The sequence below is a fragment of the Alligator mississippiensis genome, chromosome 5, assembly GCF_030867095.1.
Source record: "Alligator mississippiensis isolate rAllMis1 chromosome 5, rAllMis1, whole genome shotgun sequence".
Lineage (NCBI taxonomy): Eukaryota > Metazoa > Chordata > Crocodylia > Alligatoridae > Alligator > Alligator mississippiensis.
This window is the reverse complement of record NC_081828.1, coordinates 37,388,497-37,406,912: the sequence shown is the minus strand read 5'-3', so window position 1 is coordinate 37,406,912 and position 18,416 is coordinate 37,388,497. Positions and strand designations below refer to the sequence as shown.

At 42.1% G+C, this 18,416-nt stretch overlaps 1 protein-coding gene across 1 annotated transcript in view; it reads right to left on the bottom strand.

Moving 5' to 3' along the window:
• Window positions 1-17,999, bottom strand: part of PALMD (palmdelphin) — a 43,575-nt gene extending 25,576 nt beyond the window's left edge. The window contains exons 1-2 of the mRNA XM_019479140.2: window positions 17,701-17,999; window positions 6,458-6,538 (exon numbers count right to left, since the gene is read on the bottom strand). Coding sequence (XP_019334685.1) covers window positions 6,458-6,538; window positions 17,701-17,745 — 126 coding nt within the window. The 5' untranslated portion in view covers window positions 17,746-17,999. The remainder of the gene's footprint in view (window positions 1-6,457; window positions 6,539-17,700) is intronic.
• Between the last annotated feature and the right edge of the window lie 417 nt (window positions 18,000-18,416).

Here is an 18,416-nt window from a genome sequence, read left to right as displayed (position 1 = left end):
ATTTTATTACATGCTTTCATTATCCAGGCTCTGACTGAGAAGCCTTGGGTGTGCAGAAGTTTGCAGATCACACTTTTGAATTATTCCCAAAAGCTTTTTTATTTTTTTTAATTTAGCTTTTTGTGTTAATTTCTTAACATGCTTTACATATTGGCATCCTTATCTGTGACTGCTTCCTACAACAGATTACAAAAGTGACAGCACATTTGAAAGGCAAGTAGCAGGTGATAAACAAAAAGACAAAAACCATAGAAATACAAAGGCAGCACTCTTCCTGGAATGTATCAGCACTCTTGGTTGGTTAAAGAGCAGAACTGTTTTTGGCGTTCTTCCCTCTTATAAATAGTACTTAATTAAAACATGAATTTTCGTTTCATTCCTTTGTGGTTTAGATGTTTCAGGCTGGCTGATTCCATTGTAATTTTCCTTTAGTCACTTATATTTTTGTCAGTTGAAGTGGCTTCTGCTTTGGTTTGTATTAGGATTTTTAAATGTGCTCATTTATTACTGGTTTTGTTTGAGAATTTGCTTTTGGGCAGATGCCTATGTTCTCTCCTGTGCCAAAGCCTTGCTCATTGGAGCTTGGAGCAGCTCCTGGACTCCTCAAAATTGCACCCCTGAGAGAGTCCTTAAAATTCTTTTAGCCCTTCCCCCTAACTCAGGCTGGAGGATGGTTCAGATGTAGTACCCATAGCTACAGTGTTTCTTTATGACAGGCAGTTTCTCTGCTGAGTATTTGTGACAGTTGTGGTCTCCTTTACTCCACCTAAGCAGTGCCCAGGACTCACCATGATTATGTAAAAATAATCTGTTTCAGGTTTTTTATCTGAAAAAAAATGTGCTGTAAAACGAAGTATGATACATAGGGATTCATCACTGCCCTACTCGTACCTGAAAATAAGAGAAAAGTCACGTATTACTTTCAGAGGCAAGGCTTTAAGAAGCCTGCCCAAACATGAGTACCCTTTCTTGGGTAGATTCACATTCAAATAGAAATGAGGTAGGCTATGATTGACACCTGGAATTTGCAGAGCTGAATTCAATGTAGCTACCGTAGTAGCACTGTGGGTGCTTATGCCCTTATTTGACCACTAGTCTGGCTTACCCCTTGCTCTGTTTTGGGAATAACCCTTAACTTGGGGAACACTTCCTTCATTCTGGCAGCATAGCACAAAAGGGGATTCGTAAATATACTTGTTGGAACTGGCATGTGCTTATAGGAAGGGGAGAAAACAGGCAATCAATTTTAAAAGAATCTTGCTAGTCCTACTTTCTTCTTTGTGGGGCTTGGTAGAGGACAGCTGAAGGCAGATGGTAGAAGCACTGCCAGTGCAATTAAAGGAACACAGTTCCCAAACTTGTTCTGCATAAATACTGTTGCCTAGTAATCTTCACCTGGATAAGGAATCATAGGCTGTGTCCACATGAGCGTGGATGTTTGGTTCCCCAGGGACAACTAGCAGCAGGACACCTGGTGCTGCCACTAGTTGTCTCCAGGGAATGCCTGTGCCGCACATCCTCTGGTGTGTGGCAGGTTACCCTGGGTGGGATAGGGTAGGCTTGGGCCAGCACTGGACTGTCCCCAGCATCATAACCTGGGGTCCTGGGGGCCTCCTGGGGATGCAGCAATGGTGATCCTGCTGCTCAGAGTCTGGCCAGCAGCTGGAGTATGGCTCTGGCCAGCTAGTCTCCAGTTTTGGGCAGTGCATGCTGCCTCTGCATGCGCTGTTCTGCTTTTTTTTTGGCGTGGGTTTTTTCTGATCCCTAGATATCCAGGGGTCAAAACCTTCCCCCCTCCCTCCCCACTTTGTGCTGTTTCCTTGCAGTGCAGAGAACAGCTGAATGTGAGGTGTGTGGTGCTGCACACCACACAGCTGTGTTCATCTGGACATGGCCATAGAATCAGAAAATTAGGGTTGAAAGAGACCTCAGAAAGTCATCTAGTCCACGCCCCTGCTCAAAGCAGGACTGTTCCCAACCATCCCAATCTGGCTAAGGCTTTGTCTAGCTGGGTCTTAAAAACCTCCAAGGATGGAGATTCCACAACTTCTCTGGGTAACCTGTTTTACTACCATCCTCAAGAGAGAGTTTTTTTTCTTATACCCATCCTAAACTTCCCTTGCTGCAACTTAAGCCCGTTGCTCCTTGTTTTCTCATCTGCCACCACTGAGAACAGTCCAGCTCCATCCTCTTTGGAACCCCCCTTCAGGTAGTTGAAGGATGCTATTAAATCCCCCTTCAGCCTTCTCTTCCGCAGACTAAATAAACCCAGTTCCCTCCGCCTCTCCTCAGAAGTCTTGTGCCCCAGTCCCCTAACCATTTTTGTTGCCCTCCGCTGGATTCTCTCCAATTTGTCCATATCCTTTTGGGGGGGGGGGGGGGGCAAAACTAGACACTACTCCAGATGTGGCCTCACCAGTGCCAAATAGAGAGGAATAATTGTTTCCCTTGATCTGCTGGCAATGCTCCTACTAATGCAGCAGAGTATGCCATTAGCCTTCTTTGTAACAAGGCACGCAGTTGGCTCATGTTTAGCTTCTTATCTGAATATGAGCTAACAGTAGATTCCTCCCTTCATAGCGACTCTGGGGAGAGAATGGGAGATCCTCCTGGAAGTGTTTTTCTAAGATGATCCCTTTGTGGAACAGAATAGTGCCCTATCTCCTGGAAGTGTGGCTCCTGAGGAACATGTGGAAGCAAGGAATGCTCAGGTTCATGGCCTGTGCCTTCTCACTGGGGGTGGAGCTCCCTGGCAGCATCTCTTAACTCCAAGGCAGTACACTTCCTTTGCAATCAAGTTCCCAGATAGGATCACAGGGTAATTCCTATATTTAAGGAGGGAGATACAGTGCAGAAGAGTCAAAGGAAAAGATCAATGTAGCTTCTGTGGGGCTTGACATTCAGTTGATCAAAAGTTATCAAAGACATTTTATTGCAGTGATGTGAACACTTAAGCAAATGAGGGAGAACAGACTACTCTTCCCAAGGCAACAGTAACAACTACAGCCTTTCCCTGTGTTGGTTTCACTTGATCATGTCAGTACATGTAGGTCTTTCTCAGCATAAGTAGATACACAATTTTGACCCAAAAGAAGATGACTGTGCTAAAATGTCAGACAGGACCATCCTTTCTACATCTGAGCCTGACTGGGTGCTAAGATACGTTTTACTTAAATTCGTATGTTGGGCAAGTGTTTCTGTATGTGGAAAGCAGTTTATTTTCAGGTTTTGTTTAGTACTGAATTCACCTAGCTCTTCCTTCAGGGAAAGGACAATGTGTCATGTTGTAAGTTACAGAGGGACAAATCCTGCAGTTTAGATGTACATAGTATGCAATGAAAAAAATGTTTATAAGAATTAAAAGATTAAACTCTGGAAAGACAGAATATCTTAAGTGCAACGACACAACATAATTTATAAACAATGTGACTATTTTTCCTTTTCCTATAAGGTCCTCTGTTGTTGCACACTACTTGGATTAGATGGCATGATATAACATCATTAGTGGCTATTGCAAAAAATGATTTATGTGCGTATTTGGACAAGTTTATCATACAGAAGGATAAGTTTGGACTGTTTACTGGAGAAAAATCCTTCATGGCACCAAATCATTAGCATAATTATTAAGGTATAGCGACAGTTGCTGCTTTTAGTCATTCATATTGTGTTTCTTTCTGTTACAAAGAACAAAAGTGGTTCTGCTAGAGTAAGAAGTTATGCATGACAAAACATGTTGTATCACTGATATGGAAGTGCTTTCTCACATTAGCTCTTGCACATTGTATAGAGCAAACTTGAGAAACTCTGGATGACATGAAGACGGGAATGCCCTCACTATTCCTTGTAGCTGACATTTCATCAAAACTTTGGTATTGAGACAGCGATTTGCAATTCTGTGAATACGGTTTTGTACATGCTCTGGAGATGTATAGTTGTTCTGTAGTCTGTGACTATGTCTGGAGTAATATAGAGTAATGTCCTTTGTTTTTCTTTTGCTGAAGGCATAGGCATTCCTAAGCCTGTAAATTTCCATTAAATCCTACTCTGTGTGCAAATATTGAGATTTACACATTTTAATACCTTCCAAATATAAGGTTATATTGTTCTCTCAAGAAGCCCCTGGGTTGCCAAGCCATGAATTCAATATCAATATTAGGAGCATCTTTGAAGTATTCATTTACAGTACATTGCATAGGGTAATGACATCTCAAATGTAAAGAGCTGGGGAATGTTTGCTCTTCAGGAAGGGGAGATGTTAAAACAGATTCTCTTTACTATGGATAACAATCATTTGCTAATATTAACAATAATGACATATATAATTCTTCTAGAAATGATTTATATCTTGGATTTTCATCTAGATTAACCCTGCCAACAATGTGAATGATTTACAAGAGGAAGTTTGTTGATGACAGCAATATGTTTTTAATGAGAATTATAATAAATTAAGAGAGTTTTGAGGGAGTTGAAGTTGATGGCAAGATATATTAATGGACAAGGCAGAACAGTGTTCAATGTAATGTAACATGGATAACTGTAAGATTGTGCTGACTGACAAAAAAGTCTGAAGTTTAAGTGGACCGTGATGAAATTTGAATGTTGAGAGGAAAGAGTTTGCCATCACTGAATATCTTGAGAAGCTGTTTTTCCTAGTGTGAACAAACCATAAGAACACTGATTCTTGGATACTTTAATATAAGGATGGAAAACTAACCATTGAATGCCAGTAATCTAAAATAAATTGTTTTGTAGAGTACTCTTTCCCCTCCCCCCATTTCTGACAATAAATAGAGATTCCTGAGTTTGAGTAGTCTGGAGAAGGTCAACAAAAATATTTAAGATTTATGATATCTCAGAATATGAAGAGAGATAGCAGAAATGGACTTTGTTTTGGAAAGATAAACTAGAAGGGAAGTAATTGGGAGCATGGATCAGTAAGTACCAGTGACACTGGGTCTCCTTACCATTCTTCAGTGATCCCAAAAAATTAATATTTGTTTACTGATGTAAGAGTAGCACTCAGAGGAACAAACCAAGAACATAACCCCCAAATGCCACCTGCTTTTTCAGAATAAGATAATACCCTTACATATTGCCCTACACAAGAGGTACTGAAGATTATATAAGGTGTGTAAAATAAACAGTACAATCAGCACATAATGCACAGGCAAGAATCACTCCAAGGTAATGAAAGGTAATTTTTTTTTCTAGGGGGAGGAGGAGGGAGGGACTGAAATACTTCTTCACACAGTACATATGTGCTAAAATAGGGGTAAGAAAACCATATGCTGGCAATCTGTGAGATGCGAGGGGTTTAAAAAAACCCTGTATATCCTTGCACAAATGGTCGGGCACATTTGTTTTCCTATCCTTTCTCTCGGGCATTAGGTGTAGGCTGCTTCTGAAGATTCACTTCTAGATGGGTAGGATGTAATGATCCTGTGCAGCAAATTCATTTTTCTTTGTTCTTGTAAAGCAGATAAGGAAGATGAATGATATCTGGTTACCAACATCTACTTTGGAGATGAGTCAGAAACACATTTCTGTGTTTGGGAGAGGAAATTCCAGGTAATGTGTTCTAAAAGGCAAGTCACTCCCTTCCTTTTGAAATCCACACCCTCTTTGCTGGATGCCTTTTCCCACTTACATAGCTAGTGTGGGCTTAGATATGTGTAGGACTTCTATTATAGCAGTACAACAGTCTGCATAATTTCCAGATGGAAAATCTAATTCACTTCTATTGAAACTTGAATGAAATGCCAAACTACCCTTGAGAGAAGCAAAGCCTGAAGAAAAAATAATTAGTGCACTTTTACATGTAAACACCCAGGGTTGGGTCACTTGATTTATCAGTAATTTGGATTCCTTACTGATGAATTTGCCAAATTTGACATCAGTGCAACATTTGCAAATGTCTTTATCTGCTTTCTACACAGGGCCATATTCCCTTCAGGAGGTTCATTAAATAAATTGATAGATATTTGGCCAAATATAAATAGTCTCTTATCTGAGGATTGTAGCAAGAAGCTGCTACTAGCCAGGTTGCAAGCTGCAAAATGCCAGCTTCTTGTGTGGAAAGTATGGAGTGAATACACCCAGTTTGAAATGTGAAGCTCAATTTTCAGCTATGAGTTATTTCTGGTGATGATCTCATTTTAAACTACCAAAAAAATCAAATAACATTAGCTCCTTTGTGTCAATAGTTTTATGCATGATGCCTATAAAAGTCAATGATAGGGCTTGAAGCAGTTCTGCAAATTTAACAGTATAAACATGAGTTAGCTACATAAAGGTTTGCCTAGTTATAGAAATGGTGCTTAATGTTAATAATAGCTGGGTTGGAGTTTCCTTAAGTTTATTAGCTTGATTTTACAGATATTTTTAAAGTGCCTTATTTAGGCTGAATAACTAAAGCTGCTATTTGTTGCATAAAAATGACAGTCACAAAATAAATTACCTTTAAGTGTTGGTGTTTTAGTTTTTCCTCTTCTATTTTCAGACGTTTCTGCGTGATTTCTTCTTGCAGTTTTCTTTTGTCCTGCAAATAAGGAAAACTACTTGTCACTTGAAATATTTCTGGGTATAGTCTTTTATGGTAAAATTCATTCTGGGACAGAGGCTGAAATTTATCCTTGGACAGGTGAATACAAATTCTGCACATCACACTGAAAATTAAATCCCACTTAAGATTTTAAATTAACTGGTGCATATATTTTTCTACAATCTCAGTTCACCTGGTCTTCACATATTGCTTCTATTACCTTGTCTTCAAATCTTTGTACAAATACACTGTGATGCTATCCACAAAGCAGGCAGCTACTTGAAAGGTGTTGGGAACTAGGTTTTATGCATAACTGCTTCCAAAATGAGACTGGATAGAACAGTAAGCTGCATATCCTAGGTTTCTTGCCAAGTAGGGGTAATTAAATTGAAATCTGGCTTTTCAATTTGCAGCTGGAGCCATCAGTAACTGAAGAATATCCTGAGTAAATCCTGTAGTTGTTTTATCTAATAAATCTGCATTTATGGCTGAGAGTTGAAGTCCAAATGAGAAAGAGAGGTATTTACCTTACTCACTAAAACAGCAGCAACGTGCTTATAAAATTGGAGCATGGATTTAATTTATGGCTTTATATTCATCATTATCAAAATGTGTCAGTCTTTATTGCATTAAAAGAGGAAATCACAAAAGAGAGGACAAGAGGCTACACACCAAAACTATTTTATACTCTTTGAATGCCTTACACCAACCAATCCATTGCAGGATTCCCCTATTGGAAGGGAAACCTCAAGTGGGTACAGAGTCGTGATGGTACCATTTTATTTATAATGTAAGGGTTATATCAATGGAAAAAGGGAAATAGAGGGACTGTTACAGGACAGCAGAAATTGATTTGGTATCAGGTGGCCTCCAGAATCATTAGAGAGCACACACAGGATGACATCTTACTAGATACAACTTCTAATAAAGAAAGACAGAGCAAAGACTCCCATTGGTTTCAATAAAAGCTGAATTAGGCACAAAGTAAATCATTTGTACCAACACACCTCTTTTAATGGGCCACATTCATTCTCCTGACAGTCCTTACTTCCATAATGTACTGATAGTAGAGGTAACAACTCTGGCATTTTGTTCATTCACAATAATGTGCTATACAACAGTAAACTAACTGATAAATATAATCATCTGTTCTATGCAGCAGTCAATATACTACGGTACAAATTAATTTAGTGGCTACAGGGTATAAATGCTTCATTGCATATAGGGATCCTGGATGGGTGTTATGCCCATTCCCTATGAGACCCAAAAAATTAAACATCTTCACAAAGAGGAAAAAGTTTGCTTTTCAAGACTTCATGAGCCAACAAGCTGATGGAGAGGATTGTCAGCAGTGACTTGTTTAGGTATTAGGAGGAGAAACCGAGGACAGCTGTGCTTCCTGAATCAAGACTTTTTTTTTTTTTTAATAATAAAGCAGCAGCTCAGAGGCTGGGTGTTGTTCTTTATTGCTTTGCTGTGGGGTGGCTGGCCTGTCCCACCCACCTGCCTGCCTGCCTTGTGCCTTGAGAGACAGAAAGAGTAAATGAAGAAAGCCTATGATTGCCTTGCTCTAAGGAGGGCTACCTCCTGTTTGTATCATGAGTATTTTGGACTTGGTACAAAGATGCTGCCCTGTCTGGTTATTGCAGGGCCCAGTGGGTAAAAGAGCTGCCCTGAAAAGATGGGAGAGTGATAGAGGAGTCTTCTGAAGGAAGAGAAGCTAGAGGAAATGTAAGTGGGAGTGTGCACTGCTGGTCCCCAGTGGCATTCAACCTCATTTTCATTATCGCCCATTTCATGTAGGTCATCTCCCCTACATATGGGCAGATAATGCAAACACTTGGGGCAATGAATGTTTAATAGGTTCCATAGAAATTAGGGCTGGAAGGGACCTTGGATGAGATGAAGAACATTTAGTTCTGCATGTTGTTGGACCTGCGTAAAAGAAATTATGGCCCCAGATCCCTAGGGGTTGCTAATGTTGTTTTTTAGTGAATCCTTCTACATCCTGTTGCAAATCAGCCACTTCAGGTGTAGAAGATGGTTGCGTGTCCGAGGACACAAGGTGGTGAACAGCCTATCCTGTGGGAAATGCACAGGGATACTGTAGCCTGGCAGAAAGCAATTGTCCTCACATTGGCATTGACACCCTTACTCTTCTGAGAAGTGTCAGAATTAGTTTAGTAGACATGAATTCTGCTTTGCATTAACTCTGAAAAGTATTTGACTCACCTGGACAAGACGGAAGAGGCTGATGTCATATACTTGGACTTTAAAAAAGTCATAAACTATCTGGACACTGGTCTCAAAAGCGGACTGGCCAAGTTTGCTGACTACACCGAAATTTGGGGAAGAGTCTCCACACTTGAGGATAGGCTGGTGATCAAGGCCAACCTCAATAGGCTTGCAAGGTGGGCGGATGAAAACCTGATAGCATTCAATACAGAGAAATGCAAGGTGCTCCACCTTGGGAATAAAAACCTGCATAACGCTTGTAGGCTCGGCAATGCTACACTTGCTAGCACCATGACCGAAGGAGACTTGGGAGTCATAGATTCATAGATGTTAGGGTCGGAAGGGACCTCAATAGATCATCGAGTCCGACCCTCTGCATAAGCAGGAAAGAGTGCTGGGTCTAGATGACCCCAGCTAGATGCTCATCCAACCTCTTCTTGAAGACCCCCAGGGTAGGGGAGAGCACCACCTCCCTTGGGAACCCGTTCCAGACCTTGGCCACTCGAACTGTGAAGAAGTTCTTTCTAATGTCCAATCTAAATCTGCTCTCTGCTAGCTTGTGGCCATTATTTCTTGTAACCCCCGGGGGCGCCTTGGTGAATAAATACTCACCAATTCCCTTCTGTTCCCCCTTGATGAACTTATAGGCAGCCACAAGGTCGCCTCTCAACCTTCTCTTGCGGAGGCTGAAAAGATCCAGTTTCTCTAATCTCTCCTCGTAGGGCTTGGTCTGCAGGCCCTTAACCATACGAGTGGCCCTTCTCTGGACCCTCTCCAGGTTATCCGCATCCCTCTTGAATTGCGGTGCCCAGAATTGCACGCAGTACTCCAACTGCGGTCTGACCAGCGCCCGATAGAGGGGAAGTATCACCTCCTTGGACCTATTCATCATGCATCTACTGATGCACGATAAAGTGCCATTGGCTTTTTTGATGGCTTCGTCACACTGCTGACTCATGTTCATCTTGGAGTCCACTAGGACTCCAAGATCCCTTTCCACTTCCATGCTACTCAGCAGGTCATTCCCTAGGCTGTAGGTATGCTGGACATTTTTCCACCCTAGGCGCAGCACTTTGCATTTCTCCTTGTTGAACTGCATTCTGTTGTTTTCTGCCCACTTGTCCAACCTGTCCAGATCTGCTTGCAGCTGTTCCCTGCCCTCCGGCGTGTCCACCTCTCCCCATAGCTTTGTGTCATCTGCAAACTTGGACAGAGTACATTTCACTCCCTCGTCCAGGTCATTGATGAAGACATTAAAGAGTATCGGTCCAAGGACTGAGCCCTGCGGGACCCCACTGCCCACACCCTTCCAGGTAGAAACCGACCCATCTACCACGACTCTCTGGGTGCGACCCTCCAGCCAATTCGCCACCCACCGGACTGTGTAGTCATCCAAGTCACAGCCTCTTAACCTGTTCACCAGTATGGGGTAAGATACCGTATCAAAGGCCTTCCTGAAGTCTAAGTATATGACATCCACCCCTCCTCCTGTGTCCAGGCATTTCATAACCTGGTCATAAAAAGAAACTAGATTGGTCAGGCATGATCTGCCTGCCACGAACCTGTGCTGGTTTCCCCTCAGCATAATTTGTCCTGCTGGGCTCTCACAAATGTGAGCCTTGATAATTTTTTCAAAGACTTTGCCAAGGATGGAGGTGAGACTGACTGGCCTATAGTTGCCCGGGTCCTCCTTCCTCCCCTTCTTGAAAATGGGGACCACATTGGCCCTTTTCCAGTCCTCCAGGACTTGGCCCTTGCGCCACGAGCTTTCAAATATTCTCGCCAGTGGCTCTGCAATGATGTCGGCCAGTGCCTTCAGCACCCTTGGATGGAGCTCATCTGGGCCTGCTGACTTAAAGGCATCCAGTTCTTCCAAATGACTCTGCACCATTTCAGGGTCTACGCATGGAAGTCTGGCACCTTGCTGCTGCCTCTCTACAACCCCAGTGAGAGACTTGTCATGCCCCTCACTTAGGAACACAGAGGCAAAGAACTCGTTGAGGAGTTCAGCCTTGTCCCCCCTGTCCGTCACCAATTGTTTCTGCCCATTTAGCAGGGTTCCTATTCCTCCCTGGGCCTTCCTTTTACTCCCTATATATCTAAAAAACAATTTTTTGTTGTCTTTTACTTGGGTTGCCATCCTCAGCTCCATGGTAGCTTTGGCCCGTCTAACTGCTTCCCTACAAGCATGAGCAGAGGAGGTATATTCATCTTTGGTGATCTCTCCCTGTTTCCACTTTTTATGTGCTCCCCTTTTGTCCCTTAGGCTGCCCTGGATTTCTCTGGTCAGCCAGGGAAGCCTCCTGGCCCCTTTCCCTCTTTTTTGCCTCGCTCGGGGATCGTCTCGCTTTGTGCCTGAAAGATCGTTTCCTTAAGGCACAGCCACCCTTCTTGGGCTTCCATCTCTTCAAATCTCCTACTCTGCAGTGCGTCCTTGACTAATCGCCTGAGTTCATTGAAATCAGCTTTCCTAAAGTCTAGCACTTTCACCCTACTAGTTACCTTACCCACTCGCTGTCTTATTGACGTCATGATTGACCACAAGCTGAATATGAGCCACCAATGCGATACTGCAGCTGGCAAAGCAAACAAAACTCTAGCTTGCATCTACCGATGAACCTCAAGCAAGATCCAGGATGTCATCCTCCTGCTGTACTTGGCTTTGGTGAGGCAGCAGTTGGAGTACTGCATACAATTCTGGGCTTCACAATTTAGGAAGGACGTGTAGAAGCTTGAAAGAGTCCAGAGGAGAGCCACGTGCATGATCAGAGGGCAGGTGAAGAGGCCTTATGAAGAGAGGCTGGGAGCTATGGGACTCTTCAGCCTGGAGAAGTGCAGGCTCAGGGGTGACTTGGTGGCAGCCTATAAGTACATAAGAGGTGTACATTGGGATCTGGGGGAACACCTGGTCACCAGAGCAACCCATGGGATGACAAAGTCCAATGGTCACAAACTCCTGCAAGACCATGTTAGGTTGGACATAAGTAAAAACTTCTTTACTGTCTGAGCCCCCAAGGCCTGGAACAAACTCCCCCCAGAGGTGGTGCAAGCACCTACTCTGGACACTTTCAAGAAACATTTGGACGTTTCTTTTATTGGGATCCTTTGACCCTAGCTGACTTCCTGCCCTTTGGGCAGGGGGCTGGACCCGAAGATCTTACGAGGTCCCTTCCAGCCCTAATGTCTATGAAATCTATGACTCATCTCTGCACAAGACACAACTTTTAAGGTAAGTTAGATCTAGGCCATATATAGTCTGACACACAGTCCTTCTGGATTTCTTCCTGAGACACCAGTCCATCAGAGATTCATGGATCTATTCTGTAACACCCTGTACCAGACAGCTAACTAGGTTAAGACCACTGCTGTGTGATATTTGTTAGCGGTGTCTATTTTTAAAGTGTATTTGTCTAACATTCACCCTCACAGATTTCTTACAGTTCACTCAGTCCTGATCTCAAGGACATGTTATCTCTGTTCCCCAAACTTTACAGCTTTTAAAAAAAATAAGAAACATTCCTAATGTCACTTTTAAAGATGGCCTTGACATAATCAAATCATTAGATAAGTCGGATGTTGTGAGTCCATATTTACAAACTATTATATTCTACTAAGGGAACTTACTTTTTTTATAATAAAGTTTTCAATGGTAGTACTTCTAGCCAGAGAATGCACCCTTTTAAAACTTATGCTAAAAACCTAGCCTGGGCTAATTTAAATTTTGTATTTGTAGCAATGGGAATATATATGAAAAAAAACTACTTTCTCTGAAACTAAAATGTATTTTGGCACTGAAAGAGATTAAATTAAAATAATTAGGCAGGAAATACACTTTCAAAATAACAAAAACCTTACAGCTGAAATCAGTTCAGACTTAATTAATTTGTTCTGTACTACCCCCAAATTCTGACTAATGGATGTTGCATAGGAATAATGGGTAGAAGAGAAATCATTAAGTCAACATGCAGAAGAAACAGAAAATAGAATTCCACATGATATTGGTGTATTATACCAAAAAGGAAATGTTAATTTTTTAACATCCAACTTGCAGATAATTCATGTTATTTATGTCCCCGTGTTTCTTTCCCTGATCTACTTGTTGTCTTTGAATTTTGTATCTGCATCCTTTACTATAGGGTCTATGGTCTGTGTTTTAAATGTTGATATTGACTAGCAATAACCCCTGACCACACAATTATCCATAAGCAAAATGAACCTGGATTTATTTATTTTTAATGATGAATGTATAGCTATTCATGTGGAATTAACTGCTAACAGCAGAACTAAATTTAACACACAGGGGCTGTGTCCAGATGAGCATGGACATTAGTTTCCCTAGGAGCAAGTAGCAGTGGCACACCTTGTCCCCAGGGAATGTCTATGTCACACACACTCTGGCATGTGGAAGGTTACCCCAGGTGGGGTAGCGGAGGCTGGGGCCGGCAGCAGTGCTGGCCCCAGCAGCCTTACCTGGGGTCCTGGGAGCCTTGGGGAGCTGCAGCCACAGTACTTCTGAAGCTGGGAGCCTGGCCAGCAGCCAGAGTGTGGCTCTGTGGCCAGCCAGGCTCTGGTTATGGGTGGTACGTGCTGCCCTGCTTTTTTTTGGTGTGGGTTTTTTTGACCCTGGGAATCTCCTGGGTCTGCGGTGCTACATACTGCACGCCCATGCTCATCTGGATGCAGCCTGATAGAGCAGAAGAGCAGCCCATTGCATCCTTGTGGTCAAGAAAAGGTTCTTTAAGCATGTTGGGACATTATTTAGAGTGAATTTTGCTGTGTCCTATCTAAAGTTTACTGCTGACAGAACAAGGTCTGTACAGTACTTTGAACTTTTGAATAATTGGGTAAATGCCCAGTCTCCAATACATATTTTACATTCCCTTTACATATCAAACTATGCCCCCGTGGAATGTGGTTTAGGGGAAGGAGCACATTTAATGATGGAGGGAAAGATGAACTTTTTGGATGTGTGGGACAAAGATCTACCTACATCTCTCTCTCTCACCTATAGGCTGGGATAAGTAGGACTTGACCAATTGTGTTAAATGCAAGTCCTGTTTTATCTACAGGAGTCCTGCCTGACTAGGCATTTCAAATTCTCTGTATGGAGGGGAGGAAACCTGTGGAAACTCCAGCCAAAATGGGTCAATTTGCATCAAAGGGAGGGGAAGAGAAAAGATGCATCTAAAGGATCTAACTTCCAAGCTAAGTTTGGTTTATGGCTCCACTGCCTGTTCATATTTTGGAGGGTGGAATCACCAGATAGGAAGATCACACAGGCAGCTCCTGCCTTGTTAAGACCACCAAAGGAGCTAACCCCTGCCAGCCCATCCACCTTTTTTGCGTAGATTTTTGGGAGTATTCTTCCTTGTCCATGTGGATGAAAACATTCCCATCCTCTCTACAGGAATGGAAACTTTGCTGCTGTTGTTTGAGGCCAAGAAAACCTCATGATCTAAAAATGTTTTAAAACATTTCCACCATTTGTCCTTGTCATGGAAAGGAGACTTTGGACCTGATTAAAGGATCAAACACTGGTTCCTGTTATTTTGGTCTCGGCAATTTTTTTCCCGTAGCAAATATTCCTGATTCTAACTTTACTATGAAAATGCTGCTTCTTTCTAATAAAATAAACCAACAAATTAGTGTTCTTTTAGTTGATCAAAGAATTTGGGTGTTTTTTCCCCCTTGTGTGCATCAGATAAGGGCATGGTAACTGTATGGTGTAATTGGTCAAATGGATCTGTCTGAGGTTGGTACGCAGGGAAGCAAAAGGTTCACTAGAACTTTAGGAGTGAAATAGAATCAAATTATTGAAAAAAATGAGGTTTGTGAAAGACGTAAACAACTTGCAATGTACTACTGGCTTGTACTGTGGGCTGTGCAGAGTTAAGGTACTGGGACTGCTAAGTAATTTTGAAAGCAATCATTTTGAAAACTTTTGTTCTTTATCAGATTTTCTAATGATTTGTAGAGACATTTGGGGAGGTTAGGGGGAGATTAGATCAAGTAAAAAATGGCCACCCCATCTAAGGTAACTCAGGATGGGGAGGAATAGTGTGTGTGGGGGTAAGTGGGGTCTGCAGGGGGGGCTTGGGGGGGGAGTGGGGTGTGCTTGTGGGGGTTGGTGGGGACTGGGAGAGTCTGGCAGGATTGTGAGGACAAGCAGGGGCCACAGGGGGCTTGGAGGCATTGGTGGAGGGGGGGTTGGTGGGGTCCAGGAGGGCTTGGCAGGATCAGGGGAGCAAGCATGGGGGTCTGGGAGAGCTTTTCTCCCTCCCCCTGTACCCCCCCCCCGACCAGGAGCTGTTTTTAGCGTCCTGATCCTCCCCAACCCTAGACGAACAAGCTCTCTTGGCCAACCTACTCTTTCTGATCCTACCCACACCTTCCCCACCCCAACTAAATTTGATCAGCTCCTGGCACTGGCAAATGCTGGTAAGATGGGTACTAGGAGCAGCTTGCAGGATGTGGGGTTTGGCAGGCTCAGCAGAGGGGATGGCTGGTGTGTGGGTGTGTGGGGGTGGTGGTGAGGTTGTTTGTCTGTGGGGAGGTGTGAAGGGCTGTGAACTAAATATAACTCGGTGCCTGGGGGATGGGTAGGAAGGGCACAGCTCTGCCGCTGGTGTCACCATGTGGGCTTTCCCAGGCCCAGGACTATGCTGAGATCTATACAGGAGATCAGTTAGATCAGTCTCACCTGACCCAATATGTTAGACTACCTCAGAGGTATGGTTAAATTGTATTGGGTCAGCCATTTTTATACTGATATAAACTTCCTGAACTTCTGTACAGTTCATGTTTAGAGGCCTGGTTAGGTCAATCTAAGTATAAGGCCTATACCTGGGCAAATTAAATTAGATTGTGTGGCCATTTTTAATGTGATCTAACCTTCCTCCTACCTCTCCAGAAGTCTGTACCTAGCCTAAGTGTCTGCACAGTGCTACCCTCTCATGACCAATCTCTTGGTTATACCGGCAGTTAAGATCCCTAGACTACTCTCACATCACCATGAGAAACCTGTACAATATTTGACATGTATCAATGCAGCTTTCTTAGAAAACTGGTGTATTGCAGCTTTTTAACTTAACTAGAGCTCCACTGGTCAATTTTTATTTGGTGGGAAGGATATTTTATTTTCATAATGCACTATAATAAATACTCTAAGCATTTCAAAAGTGGCAGATTGATGCAGCAGCCATCATAGTTGGTTGCAAGTAGTTACTTTATACAGCAATTGTGATATTTTAAAGACCTGGCCAAAAACCAAGCCTGACTGCACATTTCCTGTAACAGCAACACAGGATGCTGGAAGCTGTTGCAGGTCTTGGAAAATGATTTGCAAGTTCTCCTGGGTAGACAAAGATGTAGCTAGTAAACGCTACTCCCTGTCAGGACTTTGGGTTCACCTGAAGCAGTTCTGCTGCCCCCACTCCTTCAATGAAATTCAAAGAAGGACAAGAAAGTATATGGGTTGGGAGAATAGCCCCAAAGAAATCCACTTCTCGGCTTTGAGCCAATATGCCAAAGACAAGGTGCAGGGTTATTAGCCTGACTAATCCCCATTAAAGGTAATGAAAACACTTCCAATTGAAGGGTAGGAGTTGGATCAGACCTTAAACAAATTATGAGTGAGTGGCTATCAACCATGACCAGAGGGAGGTGGTTAGCCATGTTAATCTGAAGGCAGGCAGAAGACAGGGTATATATGAAGGGTATATATAGAATAAACTAAATAAATTGTATATTATTTTGTGATATAGCACAAGCTTGTGTGAGCTGAAGCATCTAATGAAGTGAGCCTTAGCCCATGAAAACTCATTTATATCTTATTTAGTTAGTCTATAAAGTGCATATCTACCCTGTCCCCTGGATCTCAAACAACATCGAAACTAACTTGTCTATTATGTCTATCTGAATTTCCATGTGGGAGTGTTTACATTTTGCTACTGAAAAATTTAGCATTAGTATACTCTTTTTAAGTTTGTATGCTTTTTGGGGGCTTACTGTTGTCTTTGACAGCTAATTTCAATGTTATGTAATGTAATAAAATGGAAAAGTGGTTCTTTTATTTTAGGGTTTTATCTTACTAATTAGCTGTAACAAATTAACTTTCCTTCAATGATTTCCTTTTCTTTTATCTCACAGGGCCAAATACTTTCTCAGTTTTATCTTTATAACATAGTTGATACTGTCATGTCCGTTTTTGTTACATAAGCCATATACAAGCCCCTTTAAAGAATATAATAGTTTCTACAACTACATAAGTATTCAAACTTTCAAAGTCATTCTCTTTTGTGAAAGGAATTGAAGTTGTCTTCTAAAGTCTTTAGCATTTGCTGCATTCTTTATGAATGTAATCTATTCCATGGCTCTACTGGAAATTGATAAGCAGGACTTCAATCCATGCATTTCCTTCTTAACTTTTACAGTGTTACATTTTGCTACCTGCAAAAACTGGCAATAATCCTGTAATTATACTTTGTTCTACAATTTTGGAGGGAAAACTTTTGGTTCCCTAGTTAGTTTTTGCCTGGGAATAGATTTGTTTTGTAGCCTCTTGAGTGAGAAGACCTGCTTTTTGACCTTCAGACAAGTGCATTCAGTTGTGACAAGAGCATTATGTATCTTCTCAGGTCTAACAATGACTTGCACATCTATGCTAAGTGCACTGGATTTAATTTTCAAGTGTATGAACAACACACATTAAAATCAGTACAGGCAACTTTGTTGCATCACAGCAAAATAATAATAATAATAATAATAATAATAATACTATATATGCTTTTCAAGCTGAAATAGACCTGTTTTCCCTTTTCCTTTATGGAACACATGATCCTTCAGAAAACGTACAGCAGGGTGTTAATGCATTGCTTTTACTAAGCTATTTTTATATTGAGTTAGTTATAACTGTGAGCACTTACTGTTATGGCCTGGAATCTTTCCTTCAGCAGTTCAGCTTCTTCCATTCTAGAAATCAGAAACAGACTAGTAGTGAAGGGAGATGAAATGATACCATAAGCAAAGAGCTTCCTGAGGGGGTTACAGGAAAAACGCTGAGATGTCTGAGATTCAATTCCACAGCTGAGAGAAGGAAGAATTCCTGACTTATCAGGAGTCTCTGAACAGATGAGTGAATCAGTCCAGACAGACACGTGTAATGAGGGTGTGCTGGGGAGGCAGACGTGGAGAGTGCTGGCATGAGTTGACTGACAAGTTGGAACAGAGGCACACCAGCCCTTTTCCTTCAGAAGCTGCCAACTCTTTGTTTTAATATGCACAGTTAGCATGCCATAGTTTCTTTAACTGTTACATGCCCAAACCATAATTTTCTAGGAACCTGGCATAAATCTAGTTTTATACAAGCCACAATCTTTATGTATGTGTTCTTACACGTTTCAAGTAAAACCTAAAGATCTTCCTGTTCTATAGTTTGAAACAGATGCATATGTTAGACCCGTTTGAATGCTAGTACTATAGATGCATGGAGTCCACTGAGACTCTCCTTTCAAAGCATCTTCTTAAAGAGTTTTCTCTTGAGGTGCCTTCATAGTTCAGGTAGAATTTTCAGACTGATATTACAAAGTAGAACAAAGCTTTCGGGGTTATGCTGTAAATAAGTATTAATCTGATCATAGTA